At 42.4% G+C, this 24,157-nt stretch overlaps 1 protein-coding gene across 1 annotated transcript; it reads right to left on the bottom strand.

Moving 5' to 3' along the window:
- Nucleotides 1-4,150: 4,150 nt before the first annotated feature.
- SEC11C (SEC11 homolog C, signal peptidase complex subunit) lies at nucleotides 4,151-16,905 on the bottom strand. The gene is made up of 6 exons (XM_005303853.5): nucleotides 16,229-16,905; nucleotides 12,266-12,375; nucleotides 10,199-10,348; nucleotides 5,843-5,962; nucleotides 4,849-4,906; nucleotides 4,151-4,352 (listed from the first exon to the last, which is right to left on the bottom strand). Exons 1-6 carry the CDS (start codon nucleotides 16,268-16,270, stop codon nucleotides 4,299-4,301), a joined length of 534 nt encoding a protein of 177 aa, XP_005303910.1. The 5' UTR covers nucleotides 16,271-16,905; the 3' UTR covers nucleotides 4,151-4,298.
- Between the last annotated feature and the right edge of the window lie 7,252 nt (nucleotides 16,906-24,157).

Below are 24,157 nucleotides of genomic sequence, written 5' to 3'. Positions count from 1 at the left end.
ACTTCTTTATACATCAGAATGAAACAGCAACAACAATCTAAAGGGAACAAGTTCATTGTTAACCTTGCACTTTACTTTTAAAGGATGACTAAAAATGTAGGACTTCAGGGTGCAGTCCTTATTCAAACAAGACAGACTTCTATAGAAAATTTATGTATGGGGCTGCATCATCAGGCCTAAAGCTTTCAAAATGTCACATTTTGTCTATAAATGTGATCAAATCTGGTAATGCCTCATTTTCCCATTTATGAGATTTTGACCTATTTTACTTGCCCTGATAAGTCACGCAGTATTAACAAGTGTGATTTTGTGAATACAACTGGAGCACGTATCCAGAGATAATATAAAATGTAAACACACAGTACTAAATTGATCTTGATGAAGGTGTAGCATAGGGTCTTTAAGATAAAGATTATATTGATTTTGACCAAATTATAACCACTAGATGTGGTTGCAGTTTGTGTGCAAATATTTTCCTTGCTTTTTGTTCTCCACAGAAGGCCATCAGTTACCAGTTTTAAGACTAATAATAATAATAATAATAATAATAAAAAGAACGTACTTTATTTCCTGTGAAAAACCTGAACAAAATGGTTTCACTGATATTTTTGAGGAAATAAATCAAAATGAAAAGTTGTTTTGATTTTTTTGGGTTACCCCTACCAAGTTTTTCAGTAGGCGGATGGGGGGGGGGAAATGAAAAAAGGATTTCTATTCAAACTGAAATATTTTTCATTAGAATTGGATAGATTGAAGGAAACAAAATGAATATTTTTGTATCTTTTAAAAAGCCATTTTTCATTTAAAAAATTCTAACCAGCTCTATTATTAACCCACCTTAGTTCTACCTCCCTCCTTAATATAGAAATCCAGTAGCTTCATAACATTCATACATTACTGTGTCAAAGTTCACTCCAACTTACAGCCTGGAACCCGAACTAAAATCTACCCAAGGTGTCAGTGTCCAGACGAACCTGGAACTGAAGATCAATTATTTGTATTGGGGTAGGGCTTACAGGTCCCAGTCCTGTTGTTTCATGTGCTGTATAGGCATATTGGAAAGATAGCCCCTGCCTCAACAAGAAACAATAGCGGATAAAAACAAATGGCACTGCAAGGTAACAATAGAATAGCTGCAGCTTTCTCAATCAACTGGACAGTAGTTGCCATGAGGCATAGAGGATGGCACTTCTCTATGATTAAGGATAGGAAGCATCCTCTCCTCACTATGTGAGGCATTTATAATGCCTATCAATGATGACGACACTTATGCCATACCACTTGCTTTAAGCAGCCAAGATGGGTAAGGATAGGAAATGCAGGTGGCTGGCCTGAAGTAAACCAGATGACTATGGGCATCCACATTAAAAACAGTCTAAAGCAACCAGGGCAGACAGCTCATTAATAATCTATACAATAGGTCTGAGCACACCAGCCACATGCCAGTGTGGTTAACCAACAAAATTATAAACCTACCTAATAGCATGAGGCAGTCTGGATTAAACAGGACTGTATACCACCTAAAGGGGCCAACCTGGCCTAATGCCAGGTCTACACTTACTGGTAGAGCGGTACTGCTGCGATTGATGCAGCAATGTCAATTTAGTGGGTGTAGTGAAGACCCACTAAGTTGATTGCAGAGTCTAGCATAGTCTAGTACTCCAGCTCCCTGAGAGGAGTACAGTAAGTTGGCAGGAGAGCATCTCCTGTCGACACAGCACAGTGTAGACACTGTGGTAAGTCGACCTGAGCTATATATGTTATTTACGTAACTGAAGTAGCGTAACTTAGGTCAACTTACTGCGGTAGTGTAGATCAGCCTTCAGCATCAGTAAAAGAAACCACAAGGTGCAATAGGATTTATTAATGTTGGAGTCTATACTGAAATAGATTAACTCTGGTGCTGATATAGCAGTGGGAAATCCCCTGCATTGAAACACAGTGAGAAGATGATAGACCTATTCAAAAGGGTGACCCAAGAATCTAAAATATCCAAACCAGATATAAAGGCAAGGTCAAGCAAATGGCCAGTTTTATGGGGGATCCTCCTTGACCTTCAGAGTACAGTTCAGAGTCCATCACTTCCAGTGAGACACATGCGGTTCATTCAAGCTCACATCCACATGCATATAGCCCTGGGGGATTTTTCAACAATTTGTGTGGATTCCAACAGAAGTGCTCACAGCAGTTCAGATAACTTACCTGTTAAATCATCCCTAAAACTTGGTAGTCTATAAACAAGCAGAATTATATATTTTACCCTTTCCATAGCAGTATGGGTTAGCATATATGGTACACCAACTGCTGCACTGGAAACTGGGTGCAGTTAATGGATCACCAAGTACTCAAACGAAAGCAGTGTGGAAAATTGGACATGCAGCATCAACCAGCAAAATATCAGTAATATGCACATATTAGATGGTGACACTCCCTGAAATATCACAGAATGTTCTATTCCAGTTGAAGATGATTTGAAGAGCTCTGTGTAGCTCAAAGCTTGTCTCTTTCTCCAGCTTCAGTTGGTCCAATAAAAAAAAAATATATATATATATATATATTATATCACTCACCTTGACTCTCCCATTCCATCTAAGCTATTTCAGTACTTCTCAATGAAGTATTTGTTTAAAAAGCTTAAAATGAGGCACCTGCTACCAAACCCAAGAATTAAAAATTCCCTTATGGAGTGTCACCTAATGGATATCTTCAAACCCATTAGACCCCACCTCCCTTTCCAATCCAGTTCATCCATCCTGCAATGTCCCTACATGGACCCACTTGCCATTCCCTGTTAACACAAACAACGACAAAACTCCCCTATATCCAAAATTCAACTCAGAAAACCAGAACTTAGCACTGAAGGCAATCACATAAATGTATGGAGGGGCGAATAAATCCCAAGTGTCAGCAATAAACTGAAAAATGAAACTCCTCAATAACCACACTATTTGCTGCCCTCAAACACCGAGTTCTCCTAACTTTGAAGGCACCCCTTTAGGAAGATTGCATTAAAAATATCTAAATTATTCTGATGTGCCATTTATTATATGCAATTTTATTTCTACACCGTGGTCACAACAGGAAAGCTGTATTTTTTCATCAATTTGTTGGGAAAACAGCTCAATGGTTTAAGGGGCACAAAATAAATAATGCTACTTAGAAGTATTCAGTTGTAGGCTGCTTTTTAGCACTGCTGATTTTAACAGAAGGAGGGCCATTATTGTAGTAATAGCGTACTTTTGTAGAGGCAAGGGATTAAAGCAGAAGTAAAACTCCTGGTGGGGGCAGGGTGACAACCTCATGCTGTTTTTTTATTTCCCTGGCCTTCTTTCTGCAGTTTAATAATCGCTGGTTTATTGAAGATACAACATCAACATTATCAAGCAAGGAAAGAAAAACCCAGAAGTTTCACATTACAAGACAGGTATTAGAGGAAATGTTAGAGTGGCACATTGATCTTTTCGTAATATTCTTATGATATAACATGATAGGAAGAGAACAATACACTAGGACAGGAATATGTAATCTCTCTGTTGGTACTGTATTTATTAGTAGTATCACCCAAGTACCTACAGTGCTTTTCATTTAGCAATTTACAAATATTAATAAATCCTCAAAAGGCCCCTGTGAGGCTTGAAAGTATTAGCTCCATTTTACAAATAGGAACATTGAAGCAGAGAGATTAATGGCCTGATTTTCAGATAGATGGATGTTCAGTACCTCTGAAAAAATCAGACCATAAGTGTCTTGTTCAAGGCCACAATGAGAGTCCATTTTTAAGCCTGGAATAGACTCATAAGCTCCTGGCTTTCAGTCCTTTACTTACACAACTACACTTTTCCTCCCATAAACCAGGAATGTCAAGAACTGCTAGCAAAGAGGTCACAAAGTAAAATCTTTTCCCTCTTCAATACCGCTCAGAACACAACTATATTAAGTTGCTACATTAGACATTTAACCATTGTTTTTAGTTAAGTTCTGTAAATAAATCCTATAATTTGGATAAATTCGGACAAAAGAATTTTTACCACCGAGTTCCTTAATCGGCCAGTTTTACCTTTAAGTTAGCCAGTCTCCTCAGTTTATAAGTAACTGCTTAAGATCATATAAAATACGTACATTTAAATTATATAATTAAACAGCCAACAAGTTTACTCATTACTCAATTTATTTGGACGAAACAAAAATAAGTTTGCACAGTTTTGCGTAACCTGATAAAGAAATTGGAACATTTGAAATATATTAGTTTTTCCAATAGTTTTAACTTCATTCTTGGGCAAGGCTGTTTTCTTCTTGTTTTAGGATTCACGTTTCAGTAATACATATGCTCCCATTACTGCCAAAAGAGCATACTGTGAAGAAAACACACAAAGAATTATTGCAGTTCTGCCTTCTAAAAGATTTGAAACAGTTAGACACTATTTCAGAGTAAGTCTCTGTTCAGTGTTAACAACTCTTGGATTGGCTTAAAACTGTAAGAATTAGACATATTTGAGATGCTATTGGCATATTTTGAATGAAAAAGAGCTTCAGCTGATGAATAGTTTATTCTTATTTCTATAATTATCAGAATTATACATTCAAATCTGAGATCATAACACTAAATATGCATTTTAATTGCATGCTTAATTACATATAAATGTGAGCCGGCAGGCTAATTGATTAAATGTTACTTAATTGACTGAAAACAAGCCATATGGCTAATTTTCCCTGTGGTAACCAAATCCATATATACAAATCTATTATCAGTTAACTACGTATTTCACTTAGGTGTAGAAATTGCTCCTTTATCATGTAAATACCAAATTACAAGCCCTAACACGTTAACGTTCAAAATAATGTTCTTACCTTAAATTTTGGGTAGTCATTCATTATTATGGTAACCATCCCAACATAAGGCAAAAAGCTAATTGACAAAAGTTAAAGCAGACAAATGTGAAATAATTTCACAGTTAGAGATACCTAAATATTTTCCAAAACATACATGTTAGAGCTAGACATTTAATTGAAAAATCTATGTTCCATACAGCAAGAGCTTTTAATTAGTATTGCTCCAAAGAGCATGTATTTGAAATACAACCTAAGAAAGTGTAACGTGGACCTCTCTCTCTCAATCAAATAAAGGCTTCATCCTTCTGCATATTACTTAAAACTTGGTAAGGTAGTCAAAAAAAGAAAATAAGATTGACAAGGTTTACGCGCCCACCTTCTTATACAGCTGCAAAAGCAACTTAGTCTACCATTGGTGAGTGATGTAACTTAAGTTCTAGTAGTTCATTTTTCATATTAGGGCTTAAAAACAGTTGATTTTGAATGCTGAGATAATGACTGAAAACCTCCAGCAATACCAAAGGATTTCCTCAAAAGAGGCATTATCTATAATGCCAGGGTAAAAAACAACTCTATGGCAATGGCAAGCCAATTTCTGGCTGTTCTGAACAAGGCAAATCAATTCAGGAGAGTGGGTGACATTTGACATGAGAACTCTACTTCCACCAAGAGTTTTCTTGATGGCTCAAAACACAGCCAGGACTCTTGGTCCGGCAGACACTTAGTAACTGATCCGAAGTCCACTAACTCAATGGAAGATCTCCCATCGACATCAGTGGACTTTAGGTGAGGTCCTTATGTAGCTTTAAGCAAGTTTCCAAATAAGAATAGTGAAATAACCAGAGACCTTAACACTCTGCACCACTGCATATTTTTGACTGAATATTTTGGGGGTCTTTAGAGAAGTTCTCAGGCAGTACCAACATTGATCCCAACTTAGAACTCAAATTACTTTCTAGAATGTACTTTCTGTATTACTGAGGTAGGAAAGACATAGAAAAGTACTGCTTACCCTCTCGCTCTTCCAACAACATCCTTCTTTTCTAGCCAGTTCTGACCTTCTTTGTACAAGCCTCTATCATCAACTTCATTATTATCACCCTTGGTCAGAAATTTGATGTTTCCATTTTCTCTGGAAGGCAACAGGGTGACAAATTAATTTCCACTTCATTTACAACCTCATTAATTAATACTGGCAAAGCACATTGAAGATGAAAAGTAAAATACTATAAGATTAGATACCAATCTGTACACCCAGTCCTACTTGTTTAATAAGTATCATCAAGGCATTTATGGTTTTCACTGACAGATTTAGTAGCTATAACAAAGTTTTTTCATCAACCATTCAACATTAGAGAGATGTTTTCCACCAGATACAAGTAGGTATTTGATAGAAGCCTTCAACTACCTGAAGGGGGGTTCCAAAGAAGATGAAGCTAGGCTGCTCTCAGTGGTGGCAGATGACAGAACAAGGAGCAATGATCTCAAGTTGCAGTGGGGGAGGTCTAGGTTGGATATTAGGAAAAACTATTTCACTAGGAAGGTGGTGAAGCACTTGAATAGGTTACCTAGGGAGGCGGTGGAATCTTCATCCTTAGAGGTTTTTAAGGCCTGAACTAACAAAACTCTGGCTGGGATGATTTAGTTGGGCTTGGTCCTGCTTTGAGCAGGAGGTTGGACTAGATGACCTCCTGAGGTCTCTTCCAACCCTAGTCTTCTATGATTCTATGTAATTTCTATTAGCATCAACAGCAGTTATATGCATGTAAAGCTGAACATATTTACAGTAAAGTATATAGTTCTAAAATACTGAAAGTGGCCCTATCAAGAAAAATGCACTATTGATTTTGAAAAGGTTGGGGGGGGGGGGGGGGAGTGTCTCTGAGAAGGAAAAAGAATGCAACAACATCCAGTGAAGTATCAGATATATTGCCTATCAGGGGATTAGAGGATTGATCTTACTCCCAATGAAGTTAACAAAAGTTTAATCATGTGTTCCATTGAAGGAAGGGTCAAACCTTGTATCCTGCCTCTTGGTAGCAGCATGGGCTTGACAGACTAATGCACTAGGTAATTTCCATCTTTAACTTCCATGCTCTTGTTCAACTCACCACTATGATTAACATAGATATTATATGCTATTTCAAAGATAAAATGGCTCTATCATATTCCTTTTTTGATTAAAAGAAATATTGATGTGCTTTTAAATTTGGAGAAACAGTACAGCTACATAAAAATCAAAACACAGTTAATAAAATAGCAAGACTGCACTGGAAATACAGAGCCACATAAAAGTTAACTGCTAAGTGGTACAATTATTTGCATCCCGGCTGAATCAGAGTTACGTTCGATCTGTATCATTTTGCAAATGATAAAAGACTGGTATATTGCAATTATGTTTTGTTTAAAAAAAGCATATGAAGCACTATCGAGCTACAAAGGGCTTTCACTGTTTTTCATGGAGACACTACTCGGATGCAAGACCTTTAAGGAACACCCAGGTGCTACAGAAGTTATATTGGTGATTCAGTAGGTGGCACTCTTCCCTCCCAGATAGAACTGAATCAATGCCAAGCACAGTATTACGGAGGACCATAGTGCTACGGATACCAACTTTCAGACAAGCCACAAAACTGAAGTCCTGACCACTTGTGGGCATCAAAAGGCCCTTGATTCTTTTTGTAAGAGCAGGAGTCTTAAGCCCAGTGACTTGGCAAAATTCTATCGTGGATCATTATATTCTGCCTATCTAAATGTTACCTGTAGTTTCAAATGGAAAAGATATTTTTTGCTTTGTCCTGAATGTTGCATATTTGCTGTCTGCTGTTAAACAGCTGCCATGTTTCACCCTAGAGATGGCTTCATTTCAGCAGTGGATGAAGTGATATCATGTATAGTTGAAGTGTATATAAAGCACTTTGGATCAGGATTAAAACAAATGTAAAATTATTAATTTTACAACATTCACAATGGCATGTAATTGCTCAACCTGCTTCTACATGGATTTATAGAGATATTAAGACTGAAAATAAAAGAAATTATACTGCTTTATCTGGTGAACTCTGTGGTCTTCCAGAAAACTACCAGAGAATCGTAAAAATGTAGGACTGGAAAAAATCGTAAGAGGTCATCTAGTCCAGCCCCCTGCAATGAGGGAGGACCAATTAAACCTAGAACACCTCTGACAGGTGTTTGTCCAACCTCTTCTTAAAATTTCCAATGATGGGTATTTCAGAACCTCGGCAGGTAACCTATGCCAGAGCTTAACCTAAACAAAAGCTTATAAAAAGCTTTTCCTAATATCGAACCTAAATTTCCCTTGCTGCAAACTAAGCAGATTCCTTCTTGTCCCATCTTCAGTGGCCATGGAGAACAATTTACCATCCTCTTTATAACAACCTTTTACATATTTGAAGACCTACCAGGCCCCCTTCAGCTCTCTCTTTTCTAGACTAAGAAGCCTAATTCTTTCAACCTCTTCTCCGAAGAATTGAAATCTGACCTGCCCCAGCACCAAACTACGAGCTGAAAGCCACCTGGTTGCACTGAGAAACACAGATCAACCTTAGCATAAAGGGGGTAAACCTCAATCTCTGCCTGTGCATTCCTTCCTCCCAGTCATTAAAACCTCTTCTAGGGAAGATGTGCTGCCAACCTCACAGCACAATCCTACCAAACTGACTGTCACTTCCGTCCTACAGGCACAAATCCTCCCACATCTGAGACAAGGAGAAAGCCTTTCGATTTTTGTCAGAAGCACAAGGCATGTTGGCACTTGAGCCCTGCTCCACTTTGAGGCAGTGGATTAAGCAGTCAGTTTGCAGCTCCTTAGACCTAGGGAAAAGTTACCCTTACAAGTACAGGCAACATCAGCTGCCCTGCAGCAGCCAGGCATGCTGCACAGCTTTCATACTTCCACAGAAATCTTGCTGTCTTAGGCTATGTCTACACTAGCACTTTTGTTGGTAAAACTTTGTCAGTCAGAAGTCTGAAAAAAAAAAACACACCCTCGACAGACAGAAATTTCACTGACAAAAGCACCAGTGTGGAAAACGCTATGTCGGTGGGAGATGCTCTCCTGCCCACATAGCTATGGCCGCTCGATAGGAGTGGTTTAATTATGCCAGCTGGAGAGCTCTCTCCTGCCAGCACAGAGTGGCTACACAGGAGACCTTACAGTGGCACAGCTGTAGCAGTACAGCTGTGCCACTGTAAGGTCCGTAGTGTAGACATAACCTAATTGTGCTTAGGGATGTGTGGAATCAGTGCCTCCATTGCCCCCACCCCCTTTCCAGCTAGCATCACCCACATCTGGGAAGGGGGCAAGATAAAGGTGATGGTGCTGTGGCTTGTTTTGCCTTACAGAAAACCTTCGCTTATTCTTCCCACTACCATGTGCCTTCCAGAAGGTCACGCTGAATTTTAGGCAGTTATTCAAATTAAAGAAGGTACTTGGATATATGAATATCTATTAAAAAAGGCTAAAGAATGGACCCTTCAACTGGAATCATAAGTTAAATAGATATGATGTGGGGGACCACCAACATCTTTAGTTCACCTTGTATCAACTCACAGACGGACAACTGGATCAACACCTGCAGCATCAGTGGAAGATTTCTGCTGTTATGGAGTTATGATATAAACCACTTACATTCTTTTTGGAAGAAGTTGTCCAACATATACAAGGATATGGGTGTCTGCTTTTTTTACACATCACTTCAGTTATTCCCTTTACATGTGTCAGATAACATTTAAAGGTAAAACACATCCATCTGTCAGTAGCTCTATTATTGTTTTTAATAATGAATCATCTTTGGGATTGTCTATTATTGTACAATGGGAAGAAAGAATAAAACTTTCTTCATTCATTTTGGGTCAAATCTGTATGCTGACAAACTCCATTTATTGATGGGGATGGATTTGACAGAATTGTAAATGAATTCTTTATACTGCTGCCTTCACTACTGTTTTTGAAGATTAAGACTTCTGAAGGCTCATGCAGTAGAAGTCACTCTCCTAGTAACAAAAGCCCCAATTCTGCAACAAACACTATGCAGGTGGGCCCCTAGCCCCACACAGAGACCCAGGACTTCAAGGATCAGGGCTTTTGTTATCAGAATAGTCTTTGGGTGTGTACATGTACCTACACTGAAGTCAGTGGAGTTTCACTCAGGTACAGGGGTCTGCCTGAAAGGAGCCTATTGCAGGATTAGAGCGAAAAATGTTTCTTTAAATACTGGAAATAAAGGTTTCTCTTCCAATGTACCATATTTGCCATTTTCAGGAGACAGTATTAAATTAGAACATAGCTGAAAACACAGCAAAGCAAAAGCACACTTAAAAATAATTAAAAAAAAAGTTTAATTACTTTTCATGGATTTTGATTACTCTGTGAACTATTGGAATATCTCTGCCTTCAACTTTAAAAACAACTATTTCACCAGCTCTAATAGGGTCTTCTTGGAAATTTGTTAAGAACAACAGGTCTCCTCTATGAAATGCTGGTTCCATGCTGCCACTACAAACAAACAGAGAAAGGTTATACTGGAGGTATAATGATGTATGCAAGATGAACTAAAAAGAAAAGTAAAAACAGTATTTAATACCTATACACAAATCTGTGATTTTAATTTATGCCTGAGTTTTGCCCTTTCATTAACAACACTACTTTTAAAAACTATAAAAAGTAGTTTTTAAATGTGACCTGCCTCTGAAAGATCCAAGTGACTGATCCTGTGAAAAATGAAACCCCAGTCTCCAAGAACAAGCTAACAGATTGATTTCATTAAATAGGTTCTATGGAAAAATATTTAGTACTGTCTGCTATAATGAAGAACAAAGGTTTTACCAGTGGATCAGACTTTTGGACCATCAAACCTGGTTAACGAGCCACCAGCAAAGCAATGACCAATACTTTACATTTCACTGATGGGCCAAAAAAATACCATATGTTATGAAGCAAAGCTGTACATAGACAGGGATAATTCATGCAGGTAAGTCTCATGCTTATGGAAGCAGGATATCTGATTATTAATCTTCAATTGCATAATTACACATCAGAAAAGTTTATAGCCATTTTTCAAAGCCAGACACAGTTTTTGACTCAGTGGCAGCAACCTACAGGACAGAAAGGCTACAGATCACATTTCCAATCTCTTGAACAACGTAGAAACATACATTTGCCAGTGTAACTCCAAAAATTACAGTCTTGAAATGAAAACATTTTGTTTTAAAATTTGAGATTAGTTTGTTTTGACTGCAGTGCTACAAAAGCAGGGTCACTTCTCGAATGTTTTGAGTGGGCACCCCACAAGCAATGAAGGATTCCAACATATATTTACATGGTTCATAAATTAATATGGTGCTTTACAGCTGTATTGTTCCACTGCTCATGGAAACAAGATCACCATGTCGGTTGGTCAAAAGCAAAGAAGATATTTATGTACAATAAAGTTGTACAGGATCTGATCACGGAGAAAACAAATTTCTTCAGTAAACTTGCATTCTTTGCAAAATAGCTTAACCTAAAATGGATCTTAAAACAGATATACAAAAAGTGTTATTTAAGGATTTGCTAAAAGCTAACACAGAACTTTGGTTGTACCTAAAGCCTAAAATATTCCCTAATTCTACTATTACATATTATCCTTATTGTTGCAATTTCGTAGGGCACAATCCTTGTGTGCTTAACTTTACACGTTTGACCAAACCTAATAGGTTTGCAGGATGGGGCCCTTATACAATAAAGTATTACATTAAATGTAGTCATTACTGAAAGAGGTGGAAGCAGCGCAGACATTTATAAATAGTTGTCCAGAAAAGGAGTTTTGCCACAATTGCTGCCCACTCTAATATCAATATAATGTGATCATAAAAAATCTGAGTGAGAAAGATGCCATTTTGATGGTGAAAAATGTAGAGAGGCAGTTGATAACTCTGAATATTTATAGCTAATATATATTATCTTTAAAGAGCTTTTCAGCAGGCAAAATATGCCATAATTTAATTAGCTTCAGAAGGCAATTCTCTACTGGAACTAACATTTTCACACCCGGTCCCTACTTTGGGGTTCTGCTCCATAACCAGGCTTCCTAGGCATTCTGGGAATATAATAATAAAGTTAGGCACCTTTTCCATATTCAGGCATATAACGAAAACATCTGGACTTTCAAAAGTGCCAAGCACCCAGAGCTATCACAGACTGCAAGCACCTGGCAGCCCTAAAAATCAGGCCATGTTTTATTTAGATACCCAAATATGGATTGAGAAGCCTAACTTTAGGCACCCCAGTTTGAAAATGTTGGTCTGGGTGCTTATTTACCCGTGTGATAATATTTTACTATTAGATAACAAATAATTTGAGGTATATTTGCACCAGAAAAAAGTTAGGTTCTATTGTTATAACAAAAACAAGTAGTGATTTAAACAGACATACCTGAGTACCACAACAATAGGGCTTTCACTTCCCGTGATGACAATCAGACCTTTCCAGATCATAAGCGCAGAAGACACAATCATGGCAAAATTTAATACTTGGTAATATAGCTGCAAAGACACAAACAAACCAAGCCCCCCCCAAAAAATAAAATTGTCCAGTTAACAAGTACAGACTAGAAGTACAAAAGCAGAAATCCCTGCTACAAACAGGTTTTCATTAACCTCACTATTTTAATGTGGAATTCCTTCACCAGAGTCACACCTGGACACTATGAAAATTTAATCAACGCTTAACCTATTTTATTTTGCAAAACAAAACTATGTGATGTATGAAACATGGATGTTTTAGGTACCCATAACGTAAATACACATGGTATTTGGAACACCTCTGAAACCAGAAAACAAAGCTGGTACGCTTTTCTTTAAAAAATATGTTGTGCATTAATAGTCACGATAGTGGTACAATGGTTTTGACACAAGCATACTAAAGTAGATTAGGGTGAAACCTTGGCCCCATTGAAGTCAATCGGAATTTCACCACTGACTTCCATGGAGCCAGGATTGCACCCCGGATGACATCCTCACCCTTACTCTGGTCTCTTTATGCCACATGAAAAGGCCAGAGCAGCATAAAGGAGCCCTAAAAACCCCATAACCAACTGGGGGAAGATTCCCCGGGCACAGGCAAGGTGGTAGACAGCAGCAATGTAGCTTCCTGAGGACCCCTTGCAAGCTCTGGAGTAGGGGGGCATGTGGTGGGCAGGGATGAGAGCATGTCAGAGAAGGGCCTGCAGCACAGTGGAAATTTGAGCAGCGAAGTGGTCCTTAGAGCAGCCTGGGGAGGCTCCTGTAACTCAGACACCACCAGGGACAATAAAGGACCAGGAGGGCAAGATGGTGGCTTAAAACCATTTTAACCCCTACCTTGCCTATGGCTGCAAATTTTGTGCTGCACTATACTGCACTGCAACACAATCTCAGACCTTGTGATTAAAGGTGCACTGTGACCTGCACGGGTGGACTTCTGAAGCCATACAGAGCCCCAGTGAGGTCAATGGGGCTCTACGCAAGTACTTCTCCTGGGGGAAATCTGGACCAAAAAATTAGAAATTCTGCACACAATATTTTAAAATTCTGCATATTTTGTCAAAATAACACAATATAATCAGGCCAGTTTTAATTATTTTGGTAATTTATTTCAAAATACCGGTCAACAAATATGGCTGTAACAATACAGACAACATCAAAGATTCAAGAAATGTTTTTTGACAAATAGATTCTTTACTAGGCATATGAATACAGAATTCTGTATTCATAATTCGTTTAAACTATAGTACAAAAACATATTTTCCGCACCACTCAGAAGCAGTGCAAAGACTTGGGAGAGTCAGGGATAACGGCAGAGCTAAGGAAGCTGGAAGTGATTGCTGGGAAGAAGCCTGGGAGTGAACCAGGGGGCTGTTGGGTTTGGGTGGGAGAAGTATGGAACAGGTTGGGTTTTTTTTTTTTCCCGGGGAGAGAATTGTTAGGGAGTTGGGGAGCCTCCCCCATGCAGACCCTGGCTGACCCCTAGCCTCTCTCATTCAGTCAGGCACATCTGCCCCTGTCCCCATGTGTTCCTGTACCCCCACCCCTATGTGTCCCTGTACCCTCACTCAGCCACCCCCCAAACCCTATGTAGCCCTGCACCCCCACTCCCATTCCACCCCCACCCGTTTGTCCTCCCCACTAACCCTTCTGAATTCAGTCTGTGTGAGCTCCCAGCAGTCCCATGTTCCCTATGCTGTCCATCCCCCCCCCCCCATCATATCCTGTGCCTCCTCACCAGGTCCCATGGACAGGGCACTGTGATAGCCTCCTCTCTATCCCCTCTTCGCAGCTGGCTGCTCCTGCCTGGCAGCAGCTGCCCCTTTGTTCTGGATATCCCAGCAACCCCTGGTGGGCAAAAGGTGTAACTGCAGCACCTCTCAGGCAGAATGTATTTTCTGCAGAGAAAATATTCTGCAGGACATGAATCCTGATAGTGCGCAGAATTCCCCCAGGAGTAAAGTACAGCTGCCCACCTCTGCAGATCACAATGTGAGATCAGGCTTAAGTTTCCCCATATCTGTGCCAATGCACTTCAGTTGTGGCTTACAACACCTCTGTTTACCACTCCCATTCCTGGATCTCTCTTGTCAACACTTCCACTGACAAACCATAAGGTAATGTGGAGAAACAGAAAAGAGAAAGATATGCTCTTTAGGAAAGTGCTAATTCTTTCCTTGCTTGCACTTATATCACTCTTATTACTGTTCATGAGAGCTTTTTGCACACATACACAAGAAACTAGGCCCTTTATTGTGAACCTATCAGCATTCAGAGCCACTGTACTGTAAGCAAGTGGTACTTTTGTTCAGCAAGAATATTTGGGAGTTGTGTAGATCATTCTCTGCTATCCTCATGTGTGAAACTCACATTTGCAAAATATTGCAGACATTTAGGTTTAATCTTTTCGTCGTCCCTCAAAAAGGCCTGATTTGGTAGCCTTGGTAGGATATTTTATTTTTTGGGAGGGTGGAGGGGGGATACCTCACAGAGCAATTTTTACTTAGGGATACTCCAATTAGAGATCAGCAGTGACCAGGAGCACCTCTCCATATCTTTTGGCTTACTACAAGAGACAGAGTGGTCTAAGACTAGGCACGGAACTCAGAGTCAAAAAACTTGAAATTTTTGACAGGAAGCTACAAAAACAAAGCTGAACTTTGAGGTATATACTAGAAAAAGCACTGATGTTCATGTGTATTAGCTGTTTCACCACAGTAAATATGTGCAGGGATCCCGTATTAGTAACAAGAATAGCAGCATGATGGACTTTCACAAAGTAGAACAACCAGGAAGGAAACATCAAAAGATAGGACACATTGCCAATTTGCCACATAACAAGCACAAAGTAGATTGGCTGGTTGAGAACTTGGGCATCTAGTTATGCTACATGTGTAAGATGACTGTATAGCTGAAAACCAAGGATGTCCTAGTTTTTGGGGCCTGTTCCAATGCCTTAGGCAGTTTTACAAGAAAACAGGGCTTTGGCCAGATTTTTGGTACCATCCTCCACAGCTTCTCAATACCTAAATAATTGAACCAGTAATATTGACTACAAGTTGGCCATGGGCACATGTGACATGAGGACTACTCCATATTAATAACGAGATTGCCACATTTGCCACTTTACCACCCCCATCCACAAAGGCCCTGATGAGACCATTAAGTTTGTCTCAAACTTGCTCACTCCTGAGTGGCAGGGGAAGGAGATAGAGGTGAGTAACTTTGTAAAAGAGTATCAGAGAGGTAGCTGTGTTAGTCTGAATCTGTGAAAAGCAACAAGAGGGTCCTGTGGCACCTTTAAGACTAACAGAAGTATTGGAGCATAAGCTTTCGTGGGTAAAAACCTCACTTCTTCAGATGCAAGTAATGGAAATTTCCAGAGGCAGGTATAAATCAGTATGGAGATAACGAGGAGGCATAGGCACTCTTTCCTTCCACCAGTGGCCAAAAAACTTGAGGTGCAACCCTCCCAGTCCTCAAACAAAGGTTATTGCTTAGGACAGATATTCCAGGGTTTATATTTTTAGGGTGAAAATCTGATAATCCTACACATGTAACAACCATGTCCGAGATACCCACAACTCGGTCTGACACTCCATGGTACGCTAGCTACAAAACACAAGCATGAACTGCACACTCACAACACTAGACCTCTAGGCTGAATGCAGCGCAACACAAAAGACTGAGCGGCCCAACATGCAGACATCACTACACACATGCAACTGCACAACAGATGCTACATACCCAGCAGGGCTAGGTGCTAATAACGCGTTGCATGCAAACCGCAGCCTTAACTTGCCACGAAACCAGGAGAATGCAACACGGCCCAAACACATCAGACAACACCACATCTGCAGACACATGCCTTTACCTGGCGTTTGTTCATTCGCCGCAAGTCCCCGAATACGTCCATCGCCAGCTCCTTCTGCGGTGTCAATCACAAGGGAAAGAAAGAGAGGGAATGGGGGAGGCTGCAGGAAACCAGAGCGAGGGGACCCCACCAGTCGTTCCTGCCTAGCAGCTGCGGGGCTGGGGCAGGGCTGAGCCCGTCGGGTTGCACCCCAAGAAACAGGGGGGGCAAGGCTAAGCCACTCAAGTCCCCCCACTCCCCCAGGAGCACAGGGCGTGGGGCAAGGCTAAGCCCCCTGGCTACGGTGAGGGCGGCAGGGTTAAGCCCCCCCAAGTTCCCCCTAGAAGCAGAGGCAGGACGGCTGCAGTTGTAACGAAGCCCCCAGGCCCGGCCGAGAGTTGCCAGGAGACCCGCCCCCCCAAAAGCCTGATTGGCTTGAAAAACCACCACCACCACCCAAAAAAAGCGAGGGACGGAATTCGGGGGCCTGTCGTCATGACGCTGGGCGGGGTTTGTGTCAAACGTCACGACGCTGGGCGGGGTTGGGGGGGAGCCTGCGGGCCACACACAAAAAAGGGCCCCAAAACGCCGCGGCGACTATAGGCAGCCCCCCCCATCCCTCTGGCCGCAGAGCTCTCCCGCCGCTAGAGCTGGCTGTCCAGGTGGGACGGTCATCTGTGGTTCGCTTAGACCCCTGGGAATTGTAGTCCAGCTCGTTCTCCTCCTCCAGTACCGCGCAAGGAACAGCAAAGTGGAGGGACTACAACTCCCAGAATGCCACCGTCGCAAGCTACCCGCGGAGGGAGGCCCTCTCTGAAGGGTCTATAGAGCTGCCTAACCGTTTGTTGTCAGACGAGCGCAAGGCGGGAATCGAAATCTCAGGGGACCCCACCGCGACCTGGAGCAGCAGCGGGACAGCTCAGGGTATTCAGCCCTGCCTCTTGGATCAGGCAGCGTGTTGGGCAGCTACGTGTCAGCGGCTGCCCCGTGTACGCAGCTCATTGGCGGGGCTCACGGATGTGGCGGGAGAGGCTGGAGCTGGAGGCGGGGGCGGCGCTGAGGGGTGTGGGGCGAAGTGGGGCGGGGGGCAGTGGGGTGGCTCTGGTACGTGTGGCAGTTTGGTCCCGCTGGCTCCGCCCCTTAGTGGCGGGGAGTTATGGGGCCGGCCCGGGGGAGCTCTGGGGTAACTGGGAGCTGTAGGGGGACGAGGCGGCTTGGGAGCAGTGGGTGGGACGGGGGGGAGCTTGGCCCAATAGCGCCTAGTCACTGCCGCACAGGTACAGGCTGTGGGGGTTCCCGCCAGTGGGAATGGGGTGGAGCCGCCAGGCATCGTGTCCTGCTTGGCGAGGTCAGTGCCAGGAGTAGGACGACGTAGGGGCTGGGGAGGGGAGGCAATGTCTGGGGTGCGGGGAGCAGGCGCTACCCAAGGGTGGATGCGGTGGGGGGGTGGAGGGCAGATGGATGTCCTGAAGTATAGAAACCTGGAAGGCGGAGGTCCTGCCTTTTTGTACCTCAGAATTGGCAACTGTAGTTGGACCTGGGGGATGGAGGAGTGTGGGGCTGGAGTTGGGTGGAGAAAGGAAGAGTGGGACTATTAGGGTCTTCGCGAACTTGGTGGCTAATTGTACTGATCAGGGCAAACCTGCAGTAGAAACACTGCTGCCCTTTGTGCAAGCTCTGCATATACAGGGCCCTCTTACCCAGGGGACAGAATGATGCATTTCCTGCAACCCTCTCAGCCAAAGCTGTAAACACTCCTTTCTCCATAAAGAATTGAAAATGAAAAGTGGATCCCAATGAAAACATAAGCCATTTCTATGTGATATCACTTGCATGACTTAGTCACAAATTTCTAGGACAATGGAACAAACAATACCACCCAAAATGTAGAGTTTTTGTCCATACAGATCCCACTTCAGGTGCTCATGTGTATGAGATCAGAATCTTTTAAATAGCAGTGTCCACTGGGCTGCACTTGCACCATGCAGTTCTTGCATGTCTCTTTCCTCCCCTCCCATCCCCCACATGATATAGGGCAAGAAAGTGGGTTAGTGGGTTACAGATACTTGCAATAAGCCATAAATCTAGTGTCTTTATTAAGACCATGATTTTTATTGTCTAGCTTCCATGTGAGTGGTGATATTGTTGTGAAAGAATTCTCTTTAACAGCAGTGATAATACCACTCACAATTACTATGTCCCTGCCAACAATCACAAGAAAAAAGAATCATCTGACCCCACAGAGTGAATAAAATCACACTCTTGATCATTACATTGATTATGTCAGGAAAAAAATTGATAGTGAAATCCTTAACAAACATCACATCCAACATGATTTCTCTCTTGACTGCAAAGAGGCCAGCTATACAGTCCCTGAAATCACCATATAGTGTCAAACCAGCAAACAAAGGGGGCTCCTCATAATCTCAACCATGATGAGTGCATTAAGGCCAACTGACAACTTTGAGTCTATAAAGAACTCAAAGACCCCACACTGCAATTTACCCAGGAATTTAATTATATTGTCCTTATAATCCTTCCCCAAAGAACTCCGGGAGAAACTCTATAAACTCATCCATCCACAGACTCACCACAGGAATCTTCTACATGCTTCCCAAGTTAAACAAAGGAGCCCAGGCATACCCATCTTGTCTGGCCATGGCACTCTTAGTGAAGGAATATCAGGACTCATTGAAACCATCCTCAAACCACGCACCACACAAAGAGCCAGTTTCCTTCAGGACACAATGAACTTCCTCCACAAACTCCACAATATTAACAACCTCCCTCAGAACACCATCCCTGCCACCATGGATGTCACTTCCCTATACACCAACATCCTTCATAATGATGTCTGCCTCAATTATTTACAGGACAGTGGACAACCCTCAGATATCCACCCTAACCACATCATCAAACTCATCCATTTCATCCTCACTCATAGTAATTTTATATTCAATAGCACACACTTTGTCCAAGCCATGGGAACAGCCATGGATACTAGGATGGCTCCCCAATATGCCAGCCTCTTCATGGGCCACCTCGAAGAACAATTTCTGGACAAATGCACCACAAAACCAATGTTATACCTGAGATATATTGATTGATATTTTCATCCTCTGAACAGATGACTTAAAGTCCCTCAGATTTTCACCACAACTTCAACAGCCACCACCTGTCCATTAAACTCTCTCTGAAACTCTCACACTGTTTCAACTTCCTGCACTGCACACCATGATTAACTTCAACAATGGAATCCTATAAACAATTACGTACAAGAAACCCATGGATCATCACCTCTACCTTTGTAGATCCACTAACCACATCAAACATGCCACAAATTCTGTTATCTACAGCCAGTCACTCAGATACCTCAGAATATGCTCGAAGGAAATAGTCTGGGATATGCACCTTAACCCAGTTAAAACTACCTTCACCAAACAAGGACATGCCACCAGAGAAGAAGATTGCATCATGGAATGGAACATCCAAATCCCAAAGAGAACCTGCTTCCATACAGAAATAAAACCCCCTCTGACTGCACACCTCTAGTTGTCACCTACCACACTGGGACCCATATGGGGTATCAAACATCTACAGCCCATATTCCATGGGGACCCCATCCTGAAATAAATCTTTCCGAAACCCCTTCTTCTGGCTTCAAACAACCCCCAACCTCTCCAAGCTCATCATCAGGAGCAAGTTCCCCACAGACCAGGAGACACCAATTCAAAACAGCACCAGACCATTCTAGAACAACAGATTCAAAACCTGCAGACATATCTCCACTGCTACAATGATAAACGCCCCTACAAGACATCTTTCAAGACCCATGGGTCAGACACGGGTCTGTGACAACATGTGGTGTAACTGATCCACTGCAGTACATGCCTAATAATAACTATATAGGTGAAATCTGACTATCACTATGCTCTCAAATGAATTCATACAGGAAATGATAAAAGACAAAAACACCCTATCACCTGTGGGTGAGCACTTTTCACAGAGCGATCACTCTATATCTGACTTACCAGTCCTCATCCGCAAAGGAAACCTGCATAACATTTTCAAAAGACAAGCCTGGGAGCTTAAATTTTTAACTTTGCTAGACACTAAAAATCATAGTCTTAATAAAGACACTGAATTTATGGCTTATTATAACAATCTGTAACCCACTAACCCTCTGCCCCTTCTTGTTCTATAACTACAGAGGTAACACCTTGAATGGCCTTCCTCAAGTGCTTAATCTGGTCCTGGGCCAGAACACCTGCCTCCTGCAGCCTCTATGAAATATCCCAGTACGGGTGAATGTTTCTGCTGCTGTGGCCAAAAAATCAAGGAGGATAGAATATTCCTCCCAGACATTGATCATTACCGAGGTATGCTCAGCAGGCCAAGTGGCTGCTGTCAGAGCTGTAACCATGGTCACCTGTATTGATCTGTAAAGAGTACAGTTGAAATCTGTTCTGATGTGGACAATACAGCATGCTTCCACTGGTGAAAACAAGGGGACAGAGACCTTTAAAGATTGGGTAAGGGTCAAAGAGAAAAGGATTCAGTAAATTGTGAGTATGAGGTGGAGGACTATTAATACTTGAGACTTGGGACCTGCCTCTTACCCACCATCTGACCGGTACAGGGCTTGTCCTTTACTCACCTTGAGACATATGCTTCAGGGGTTTACATATGGATAATGGACAAGCCCACACATGGACACTTTTACAATTGCTAGTGTAGATTTACCATTAGTGTATTAACCAAAACCCAGAGACTTCACACTGGTATTTACTATATCTGCTTGATGTAAAACAGATTTATAGCACTTAAAAACCCAAGGTCACAAAGACTGCTCCTTCCCTAATTTTCCAGGAGCACACAGTAAGACCAGTGTATGTTGGGTGGACAGGGTTGGAGCAGGCTGCACCAATAAACAGATGTAGTGGTCACTCAATATTTTACAAGTGTTAATAAGCAAAGGAGACATGGGAGCAAAGAAGGAGATGTGGGCGGACAAAGTCAGGACTCCAAGATTACCAGATTTAGGAAGCATACTTAAGATCTGAGTTAAGGAGAGGGGTATGCAACAATGAAAATGTTACTCTTAATGAGGGCTTTACCATTTGAAGCAGTAAAGGAATAAAGAATCAAAATCTGTCACTTCCTTTGTGAAGGCTGTCTGCAATTCTTGTGAAACAGGTTTTCTTACCGTACTGTTTAGGCTTCAAAAGGATTTTTCCTCCCTTAATTGGGAGGAAATCTGTTATTCATCTATGTGAAGAAGTGACAAAATAAAGATTAAAAATAGTGTTTGTGGCAACTTGATCAGGGAAAACAATCAATAGAAGAGAAGCTGACATATCATAGTGTCTGTGTTGAATGTGTTATCAAAATAGTTTGTAGCCTGAGCTTGTTTTTTATACATCTTCCAAGATATATGGAGTCTTTTTACAGAGTTTAGAGAGGGCACCAAACAAAACAGATAGAAAAAAGAGAAGAATAAAAGGGAAAGTTAGGCAAAGATGTGGGGTAAGTCCAGTGTCCAGACGCTCCTGTGGCATATTCTGTTCACAATATTGTGATGAATTGTTAATGAGAGGTTCATGAGTGATTCAGGTTTCTGAATTTCATTCATTACTGTATGAGTAGCTGCTTTTGATTTTCATTCCACAGAATTTCTCATAAAAGAAAGAATAATTTCTCATGTGTTCCTCTGTTTCCAATTAGTCTCCTTATAATGAATCAGTTCTCAATTATTGCCTAACTGAATGGCTGTTAGACTTCCACAACAATGATTATGTAGAGCCCATTGGTTTATGAGCTGTAAGCCTTCTACAGTTGTTTTCGATGCTAGCAAACTGATAATAGCTGTGCAGCCTAGTGGCCGGAGTCCATGGCTGCTGCCGGGCTCGGGGCTGTGTGGCCTAGCAGCTGGAGTCACTCACTGTCAGGATGAGCTGCCACCTCACAGGGGGTGGCAGCCAGGATAGGGGGACCCAGGCCCTCCCTCTCCACCAGGTCCCAACCCAGGGCCCTGTTGGTGGCAGGGTTGCCTGCCACCAGCTCAGCGGGGATACGGCCAAAACACACTGAGCTAGCCTCCTGTTGTCCAACCAACTCCCCGTAAAGTCTTCCTGGGTTACTTCCTACCTGCTTCTCCGCATCTCGTGACTTCCTAGTTCCCTCGGTTCCTTCTCCCTCAGTCGCATCCAGCACCTGGGGGTTGAAGGTCGCTGTCAGCTGGCTGGCCTCCACGTCATGGAGTGCCCATGGCTCTTCAGCAGGGGCCAGCAGCACACCTCCTTCCCCTACGGTGGTTCATCCAGAGTGAGCCAGGCTGCTCCCTCTTATACTGGTGTTGCACTTTGAGCATGCCCAGTAGGGCCATGGGGGCATGGCTTCCTCAGCCCACAGTGAAGGGTTAACCCCCGCAGTCCCAGTGCGGGGCATGCATGCTCCGTCACAGGTCCCTAGGCATTTGTAGTGATTCCCCTCTGAACAGCCTCAACTTTTTGTCCCATCTTCCCTCTTTCCCCCCGGGCCAAACTCACAATACTTAGGACTTTCGCTGAGCTGTATGCCTGCCAAGGGAAAGTGAGAAAGTGGTGTGTGTAACTTGTATGAATCAAAGCTGTGAGTGCACTCACAATAGTTTCTGTCTGTTGTTTCTTTAGCTTCTGTAGATGTGCCCTTGAGGGTCTCCTCCTACACACTGGCTGAGCAGCTCTGTCTGATAAGGAGATGAACCAGGGGGAGGAAGGAAGAAAGACACGTTCAGGGAGGTGCTGGAACCATCTGATGCTGCTGATAGGGATCAGAGAGCATGGAGAGAAGCTGTCAATGAAAAACTGAGAATGGATAGCCAGGAGAAGAATCAGGCAGGAGCGGAAGATACAGCTGCTCAAGGACCAAACAGACATGCTGAGGTCCCTGATTGTGCTGCAGGTGGAACACATACATGTTCGCCTCCCCCTGCAGCCCGTACAGAACTGCCTTCCATGCCCTCCCCAAACTCCCCACACACATTCCTCATGTGTTCCCGAGCTGTCACATTACCCCATGCACTCCACCCCTAGGGACATGTTTCATAATGACAGCTGAACATATACCCTGTTGGAAGATCTCATTTAAAAAAGTGCTCTTCATTGTCATGTCCCTGGTAAGAAATGGAAATGTTTGTATAGCTGTATACATAAAAAAATGTATGTATAGAAAGAAAATTAATTTTTATTTGTCTCCTACATACAATGGTTGCTGCTGAAATTCATACACAGTGGCAATCTGTGCATTTGCAGAGTACAATTAACACAAACAGCAATCATTACAGAGGTCATGCTACGATGCAAGACAGAAGTGCCTTCTCAATGTATTACAGAAAGGCATATTACTGGGACTCATTGTCAAAATGTTCCTTCAAAACCTCCCTGATACGAATAGCTCCCTGTTGAACCTCCCTAACAGCCCTGCTATCTGGCTGCTCAAAAGCAGCTGCCAGCTGATCCACCTTAATGCTCCACCCCTGCAGAAATGTCTCTCCCTTAGTTTCACAAATGTTATGCAGAGTACAGCAGGCTGCTATAACCATGGGAATACTTTCCTCATTGAGGTCTAACGTGGCAAAAAGGTAGCACCAGCGACCCTTTAATCTGCCAAAGGCACATTCAACAACCATTCTGCACCTGCTGGGCCTGTTGTTAAAGTGCTCCTTGCTGCAGTTAAGGTTTCTGGTGTAAGGCTTCATGAACCATGGGAGCAAGGGATAGGCTGGGTCTCCCAGGATCACAATTGGCATAGAAAAGTAGTCCTTTCTGTTAATGTACTCAATTGCAAGGTGGTCTGGGGCCAAAATGGGGGCTATGCATGCCATCGCTCATCACGCCACAGTTAGGGAATCTCATTGCCACAAAGCCATCTGCTATTTCCTGCACATTGCCCAGAGTCACAGTCCTTTGT

The sequence above is a fragment of the Chrysemys picta genome, chromosome 6 (assembly GCF_011386835.1).
Source record: "Chrysemys picta bellii isolate R12L10 chromosome 6, ASM1138683v2, whole genome shotgun sequence".
Lineage (NCBI taxonomy): Eukaryota > Metazoa > Chordata > Testudines > Emydidae > Chrysemys > Chrysemys picta.
The sequence above is the reverse complement of the archived record's forward strand: the minus strand, read 5'-3'. Positions and strand labels throughout refer to the sequence as shown.